Below are 9,108 nucleotides of genomic sequence, written 5' to 3'. Positions count from 1 at the left end.
TAGACCAGGCTGGCCTCGAACTCAGAAATCCGCCTGCCTCTGCCTCCCGAGTGCTGGGATTAAAGGCCTGCGCCACCAGGCCCGGCCACTTTGTGGCTTTTAATACTGAGTTTTCATAAAATACACACTTTCCTACAAACAGCCTCTTTGTGCCAATGATTGTATTGGAAACATTTATACTTGATCCTTTAACAACAACAGTCTCATGTAGCCTAGGGCTGGTGTGAACAGGCTGCAAAGCCAAGGCGGGCTATAGCCTGCTGACCCCTTCCTTACTCTCGAATGCTGGGATTCTGGTATGAGTCACATATATGGGAGGGGGGGAGGTTGTGCTCTATCTTAACATGGCCATGCTTTGTCTGAATGGCATGCCAAGTGCCCATCGAAGGCCTTGTTTCTGAGAGACGCTGGGACTAATGAACATCTGAGATGGGCAGACACAGGGCAACGATGTGGAGGATGGGGAGACATTTTAGGAATTTTATGCCTTGGCAAGGTACTTAGTTTCTTTTATGTATGTAGTATGTTGGCATTTCACTACGTGATGGCTAACCTTGGTTGTCAATTTGATTGTATAGGAATCAGCCAGGAGATGCGCCTCTGGGCAGGCCTGTGAGGGAAGGATTAACTGAATGAGGAAGAAGGTGTCCCAGAATGGACAGCACCTTTTGGCTGTGTCCCAGATACAAAGAGATCTTTGGGAAAGGCTGCTGCCACAGCCGCCATCAGATTGGGGATGCTGAGGTGTCCAGCTTCGTGGACGGATCGGCCTTCCCACCATGCCGATGGTCATTTTGGGACGACCCGATCCATACTCTGTTTGTAGTGGTTGCAGCCGACAAAGCTGGAAGGAGTTCGGGTTCCAAAGAGCACTTTGGTAATCAGACATAGAGATGTGGGATTTGAAGTTTGTCCTGCTGGTTTCCAGTCTTGCTTGGGCCCAGCATTTCCTCACTAACCTCCCCGTCCTTCCTTTTGGAGTGGTCATGCAGATTCTGTGTGCCACTGTAGACTGGAAGTATGTGGGCCGCTTTTTTAAATTTTGATTTTACAGGGGTTGCAAGGTTACAAAGAGATGGCCTTGAGTCTCACCGGAGACTTCGGACTTTTAAACAGTTTTAAGACCGATAGACAGTGAGGACTGTTGAAGTTGGACTGAATGCATTTTGTGTTAGGATCTGGCTCCGAACCTCCTGTGGGGGCCACAGAGTGGAACGTGGTGGTTTGAATGAGAATGGCCCCCATAGACTAAGGGTTAGGGGGGTGTCACTAGGGATGGGCTTTGAGGTTTCTAAAGCTCACTCCCAGTCTCTCTCTCTCTCTCTCTCTCTCTCTCTCTCTCTGGACTAAGACTCTAAAACTGCCAGCAAGCCCCCACTTCAATGCTTTCTTTTATAAGAATTGCTTTGGTATCTTAGTTAGGGTTTCTAATGCTAGGACAAAGGGTTTATTTGTTTTACAATTCCACATCACTTTTCATCATTGAAGGAAGTCAGGACTGGAACTCAAAAACAGGGCAGGAATTGATTCAGAGGCCATGGAAGATGCCGCTTTCTGACTTAGTCCCCATGGCTTGCTAAGCCTGCGCTCTCTCTCTCTCTCTCTCTCTCTCTCTCTCTCTCTCTCTCTGACTTTCTTTCTCTTTGTTCCTTTGTTCCTTTGTTTGTTTGTTTGTTTGTTTGTTTGTTTCTGTCTCTTTCCTTCATTCCTCCTTTCTTTCTAAGAACATTTTATTTATTTTTATTTTATGTACATTGGTGATTTGACTACATGTCTGTAGGAGGGTCAACAGGAGTTATATATAGTTGTGAGCTGCCATGTGGGTACTGGGAATTGAACCCAGGTCCATCTAGAAGAGCAACCAGTGCTGTTAACCGCTGAACCATCTCTTCAGCCTTCAGCTTGCTTTCTTATAGAACCCAGGACCACCAGCCCAGGGATGGTACCATCCACAATAGGCTTGGCTCTCCTCTATCAATCAGTAATTAATAAAATGACCTACAGACTTGCTTGCAGAGCAATCTTATTGAGGGATTTTCTTATTCGAGGCGCCCTGCTCTCAGATGACTATAGATGACAAAAGACCATCCAGCACATTTGGTCGTGGTGACTTTTTACAGCTATAGAACGACTAAGACAGTAATGGATGTTTATTCTATTGGTTCTGTTCCCCTAGAGGACCTTAATACACACTGTATTATAGTCTTGAGCTTAATGTCATATATTTAAACATTTATTTAAGTAACAGGGAAATATATTTCCAAATAGCATTTTTTAAATTGAAAATCTAATTTTCAGGAGCCATTTTCAAATAATTTTATTTTATGCTTCTGGGTGTTTTGCCTGTATGTATGTCTGTGTGCCACCCATGTTCCTGGTCCCTAAGGCTAGAAAAAGCATTGGATTTCCTGGAGCTGGAGTTACAGATGGTCACTGGGAATCAAACCTGGATCCTCTTGAAGAGCAACCAGTGTTCTTAGCCATAGAAACATAGCTCCAGCAAGGAGCCATTTCCAAACTGTATATATAAGTAGTACAGATACCGTGTCCTGGTGATAAATTCAAATGGCACAAATACCAGAGGAGCCTTCCCTCACCATTCCTCCTACAGGACCACTGTGCATCAAATAGGTGTGCACACTTCCTAACTTTTTCTGTAGTTATGTAAAACTACACGGTGTGTTTACTCGTATAATTAATATATGAAACCATTTACTTGTACGATCAATTAACAAAGGTAGGGCATTTAGGTCAGGTGTAGAGCACATACTTAGCACCAAAAGGGGATAAAGGACAAAGGTGGGGGCAGGGAAACAAACTAGATAAGTCATTGACGAAAATGGAAACTATGGAGTGGGGAGACGGCTCTGCCATGAAGAGCACTTTGCAGAGGACCAGCGTTCCGTTCCCAGCACCCACGTTGGACAGCTCACAGTCACCTTTAACTCCACCTCCAAGTGCTTCAGCCTGGCCTCGTTGGGCGCTCACATGTATATGAACACAGACATGTGTGATCACAATCCCATGTGTGGAAACAACCCACTTTGGTTTGCCAGTCTTTCTGAGCTATACAGTTAGGAAAGGGTAGGAACCCCTGCCTCCGACTGGGTGGTCTGCCTCCTTCTTTGTTACCAACTGCCTCTCCCTCTCTTCCAGAAACCTTTCTAGAGATGGGTTTATGTTAGTTGGTTTGGGGCATGGCTGGACCTCATCCTGCTTCTGTTGCTAGGTGACCTGGATTTGATTGGGTTACACATACTATGCTGCTCCATTTCTACCTCTCCACACTTCCTTCTTTAGCTGTCACTTGACCTCTGGCAGAAGAGATGACTCAAAGAATCCCAGACCTGTTCCCTTCTTGTTCCTGATCAAGGAAAGTGGTTGACCCACAGACCATCTCCCACAGGATCCACAGGCAAATGAATCTCCAGGAAGGCTCTGGGAGGCCCTGCTTGACCTGAATATGTCACTGGGTCAAAGAACGTGGGATAGTGACATCTAGTGCCTACCACCCCGCAGGACCTCCTCGGGTTCAAGCATTTCCAATGTTGTCAGAGGTCTTCCCCTAGGAAGAGGTACATTTGGAGGAGTTGGCTTTGTGCTATAGGAAAGACCATGGGTTTGAAGTCAGTCGAAATTCAGTAAATCTAAGTTCAGCTAGGGGTGAGTAACATTGTAACACTGACTTCAGGACCTCCGCTGAGATATTCTGATACATTGTTGGTATCACTGCTACAGATATGAGGATGCTGCGGTTAGAAGAGGTTAAGTTACTTGTTTAAAATTAATATCCCAGGTTGTTCTTTGAGTTTACATTCTTGCAGCTATGACAAGCTTCTCTTAACCTTGTCACCCGGACTCTTTTTTTTTTTTTTTTTTTTTTTTTTTTTTTTTTGTTTTTCAAGACAGGGTTTCTCTGTGTAGCCCTGGCTGTCCTGGAACTCACTCTGTAGACCAGGCTGGCCTCGAACTCAGAAATCCGCCTGCCTCTGCCTCCCGAGTGCTGGGATTAAAGGCGTGCACCACCACGCCCGGCTCACCTGGACTCTTAATCTTCTCATTTGAAACTTGGAATAATAAAGGCATGTTTTTCCCAGAATGGTATTAATAATTTGATGAATGACTTATTCAAAATGCCTTGTCAGGGTTAAAATGCTATGTAAGTAAAAGCTATCATGAAGCTGAAAGGGTGGGATGTGTACTTGACCTGCCCAAGGTCCCTGGTTTAATCCCAAGCACTACCAACAGAAAACTGCTATAATTTCCCTACGTTTCAGATGTACATTTGAGGATGTTGATATCATACAGAGCAGGGGTGAAAGGGAAGGTCTAAGTGGAAGGAATCTAAAGACAGTATCTAGTCTATTCCATGTCTACCTGATCCCCATGGGGCTGTCAAATACAATGACTAAGCGTTTCCACTACCCACTCAAAAACATCCAGGTCTGGCCCAGGATACAACCTTGGCAAATGATGGCCCCACATCTCCCTGAAAAAAGGTTAAAAAAAAAATGGGTATGGGTGAAGCTGTAGGGGTGGAGACCTGGACGCATCTGACTGCTCTTTCAGAGCATCCAGCTTTTAGGGAGATGAAACCAACACACAAGGAGAGGCAGAGCCTCAGCAAGAAGAATTAAACCCCAGGGTCAGCTCTTTTTCTTCACGGTTTCATGAGTCAAGTAATCTCATTCAGGTCTGTTAATTGGGCTGATGTCAACTGCAAGCCAAGTGCTTTGAATAACAGCTCACAGGCTAGCATCAACTCACCGTGCAGAGATGTAAAACCTCAGCAGATGGATAGTCTTCCTCTGTTCTCTTCCAATTGGTTATTAAAAGGTAGTGATGAGCGCTAGCTGGTTTTACGAGCTCTAAAGCACCTTCCATGACAGATGCTGTTAACCCTGGATGCGACAAGAGGGCAGGTACAGGTCTCTTACCTTCTTCTCCACTGTCCCCCCGGTCTCCGTCCTGGCCATCTTGGCCATCTTTCCCAGGAAAACCCATTCTTCCCACCACTCCTGAGGATCCTGGTGCTCCTGGAGGGCCAGGTGGGCCTTGGGGACCAGGCAGGCTGCAAACTAGTTGAGGACCCCCCTTCTGGAAGTCCCTTCGAGCAAAGGCACCAAGCATTGGGTCAGCAGCACACGGAAGGGCACAGGCCAAGAGTACCCAGGAGATCATGGTTGTCACCTGTGGGTGACATAAGAGCAGGTGAGAGCAGGCATGGTGCTGACACACTGCTGACCAGTCCTAAGGCATCAGGAGGAGGAGGGGGAGGGCAGGGAGGAGGAGGGGAGGAGGGGAAGGAGGGGAAGGAGGAGGCATGGACGCAATTGCATTTCTGTCTGCCTTTCCTCCATCACAGATATCCATCCAGACAAGTGGTTCTCAAGCGCTCACCACCCCTTTGGGAGTCACATGACTCTTTCACAGGGGTCACCTAAGACTATTGGAAAACACGGGCATTTACATTATGATTCATAATAGTAGCAAAATTACAGTTACGAAGTAGCGGTAAAAAGAATTTCATGGTTGAGGGTCACCACAGCGTGAGGAGTCGTATTAAAGGGCCGCAGGATAGGAAGGCTGAGAACTGCTGACGTAGACAGTGTGCCCTTGCGTCTTAAGGGCATACTTGGATGGGTGAATCCTGTGCTCAGATATACTTTGCAGGGATCCTGAGGCAAGCCATTCACCAGTAAGCTATCATTATTCATCCAAGTGGCTGATATGCAGGAGGAATTTGCACCCAAACCTCCACAGCACTAGTGCCTGACCTGTGGCTTCAGTGGAATATGCAACTGACAGTTACAAGGACAGACACACTTTACAGATTGTGAAGTGTAGCTAGGCTGCTTCGTACAGGGACTTGGGACTGCAAGTGTGGGAGATGGGGATTCAGCGGCTGAGGATGGTGATCCCACACGAGGGTGGTGATCCCACATGAGGGTGCAGCCACACTGCTAGGTGGCCATGGTCAGAAGTCTCTAAATGCTTCTGGTGCCCAGGCTCACTCTCAGGACACAGGGCAGTCAATCCACGCTCCATCTCACAGTGCAGAGGCCTAGTGGAATAGGCACACGTGGAGAAAAGAGGCTTGGAAAGGCTAGGTGATGGGGGTGGCCAAGTCACATAGCTAGCAGATGGCAGGCTGGGGTTTGACCCAAGCCACACAGCTCCAAAGATCGCCCCCTACTGCTCCAGACTGGACCATCCTTAAGGTTTGATCATCAGTGTGGATCACAGTGGGAGATTCTTTCCTCCTCGCCTTCTCTTCGCAGATACACAAACTAGGGCTTAGAGCAGAAAGCAGGGGCTTGCTTAAGGCAAGCAACAGACTATCTTGGGCGCTTGGTCATCAACAGCCTCTCTTCCCAGAGAGCTAGAAGGGTGAGCAAACTTAGCGGCCATAACTTCTTGCTGTGTGGATGGCTCTCAGTAGTCATTTGCTTTGTGACCTCAGGCTAGCCCCCCTTTCCTCTCCGATTCCTAGTTTTCCTGCTCAAACAGCAAAGAGCTAGAAGAGAGCAGTTGTTTTTACATGAGAATCTATCAATCAGATTGGGAGAGGGATTGTTAAAATATGAATGCTTGAGTCCCAAACCCTAAATTTATGCACAAGTAGCTCAGGGACAGGGCTGGATAATTTGCATTCGTAGTAATGGGGCCAGGGCTGATGGTTATCTGAGTCCCAATTTGACCCACCCAGCTCTGGAGCTGAGCTTTTCCATCTCTAGCCTCCCTTCCCATTATGAATATGAAGACTGGCTGGTTTCATGGCTCCCATACAGCCTTTGACCACATTATTAGCGTCCTGGTAAGGGTTCCTGGCTGGTGTGGAGCTGGAGGCAGGATGGGAACATTGCTCAAGCTTTGGAGCTCAGGGTTCTTCCTAAGTCCTTCACGCCCCTTCTCCACCCCTTTTGTTTCCCAGCCCGCTTCGGTCTTGATGCTGACAATTGCCCAGGCTTTTGAGCTGTCTTTGGCTGTTCCCCAGGGGACAAGCTGGCCCCTCCTCAGCTCCTGGTCCAGGTTAGGGCTTCACCCATACCAGACAAGCGGTCTACCACTAAAGATGCATCCCCGGCTCCCTCCTTTCCTTTCCTTTTGAGACACTGTCTCACTAAGTTTCTTGGGCTAGATTTGAGCTCCAGCCATTGACTGGTGGGTTTACAAAGGAACAGAGGGAAGCCAACTTCGTATTCCTTGTGTCAGGCTTTCTCAGCATAATGCATGCTAGTATTGCATCAGTGACAGATGCTTCTGGAAAACTGGCCCAGGTACCCCTCAAGCCCCTTGCACCCTTTCCTCTTTCTGCCCAGTGAGATGAGAGTTGTGGGAAATGGGCCGGTGTGATTTTTTTTTTTTTTTCCTGAGTTGGGGATTGAATCCTGGGTCTCATGCATGCTAAACAAGAGCTTTGCCATTGAACAACATTCCCTAGTCCAGTTAGGAGCTAAAGCACGCCTTAAGAATGAAAGTGAATTTTCCAAGCAGTTTAGAAATGATCTGGAAGTTTGTGACTTATAAACATTCCGTATTAGCAAGAGAGGGAAGAAGGGAGGGATGGAAGGAGGGAGGAAGGAAAGAGGTGGGGTAGATGTGAACCCAGAGAACAGCTAAAGTCACAGCAGGGAGACAGCTAATCTATCACAGAGTTCCCCTCTATTCTACAAAGTACAGCCACGGCCCCTCTGAGGGAGAACACTTGCTCTCTCCAGCCTCGTCTTCTCTGGACAGAGAGGGGTCAGTGGCTCTCAGCGACAGCTGACTGGGGCAGGCCCAAGAGCCTAAGGGGTGGGCTGCTCTGAGACACACAGGGAGATGTTTTATTTTTATTTTTTTCTCTGAAGCTGGAGCCTGAAGGTTCTTGCAGCCCCAGAGACATTCCTGCAGCGGGAGCCAGGAATAGCTTTGGAAAGAAAAGCAGGGGACTCAGTTTGCTTCCAGAGCTGAAGGCAGAGAAAAGTCTCCTTGCTTCCCAAGAAAAACAAGACTCCAAATAACTCTCTGCTCCTCCTTGAGCCCCGTGCTCACACCACCCCCCACATAATGGCCCTGGAGAGAAGAGCTGGGGAAGGGGTGGGAGCCAGACGCCAGCCCATCTAGACCGGGTAACTCTCTCACTGGCTTTTACATAAAGGTATAGCCGACTTGGGGAGGGTGTCAATGACAACCGAGGCAGAGACAAAGTGACATTATTAAGCACCCCAATGACCCAGGGTCTGCATGGAGCTCTTTACCTGCATTGTGTTATTGGAAGGGTACAGTAAACCAATGAAGACAAACAGAAGTTTTTAAAGGAAGAAACTGAAGCTCTAAGAGGTGGAGTTATTTATTCACTGTCATTAGCATCAGGGGGCAGGGTTCACCCATGGCCAGCCATGCCTCCAGACCATTCTTATCCCACATTACCTATTTCCCTTCTGCACCTTCCTCCCACATACCCAGAGAGGCAATTTGCTCATGTTAGTAGCATGAGTTATGTTTGAACTTGGCGTTGACTGCCCCTGATATACAAACACTTTCCAGGCTGTCAACATTGCTTAGATGTCTTCCTTCCAAACATCCCAGATTATAGAAGAGACCTTGAAGCACACGCCAAAGCTGCACATAACATTCTTTGAGATGTATTTTATTTTACAGTTTTATACACATGCGCCCTGCATAACTCTGAAAATGTCAAGGTGATATTTACTTTGGTAATCAGACACTTGAAAAAAAAATCTCTTGTCCTCTGGGGTGTGGAGGTGCACATCTGTAATCACAGGACTCAGGTGGACACAGAAGAATCAGGAGTTCAAAGCCATCCTCAGCTGTATAGCAAGTTCAAGGTCATCCTTGACTACAAGGGACCCAGTCTCAAAACACACAGTAAAGGGGGCTGGAGAGATGGCTCAGTAGTTAAGAGCACCGGCTGCTCTTCTAGAGGAACTGGGATCAATTTCCAGAACCCACATGATAGCTCATAGCTGTCTGTAACTCCGGTTCCTGTGGGTCTGACACCCTCACACAGATATACCATGCAAGCAGAACAGCAATGCACATAAAATAAAATCACACACACACACACACACACACACACACACACACACACACACACACACA

General features: G+C 47.4%; 1 protein-coding gene across 1 annotated transcript in view; it reads right to left on the bottom strand.

The window, feature by feature from the left end:
• C1qtnf2 (C1q and TNF related 2) overlaps positions 1-9,108 on the bottom strand; it is an 18,568-nt gene that overhangs the window by 1,697 nt on the left and 7,763 nt on the right. The window contains exon 3 of the mRNA XM_021213517.2: positions 4,938-5,190. Coding sequence (XP_021069176.1) covers positions 4,938-5,190 — 253 coding nt within the window. The remainder of the gene's footprint in view (positions 1-4,937; positions 5,191-9,108) is intronic.

Source organism: Mus pahari, chromosome 14 (assembly GCF_900095145.1).
Source record: "Mus pahari chromosome 14, PAHARI_EIJ_v1.1, whole genome shotgun sequence".
Taxonomy (NCBI): domain Eukaryota; kingdom Metazoa; phylum Chordata; class Mammalia; order Rodentia; family Muridae; genus Mus; species Mus pahari.
The sequence above is the reverse complement of the archived record's forward strand: the minus strand, read 5'-3'. Positions and strand labels throughout refer to the sequence as shown.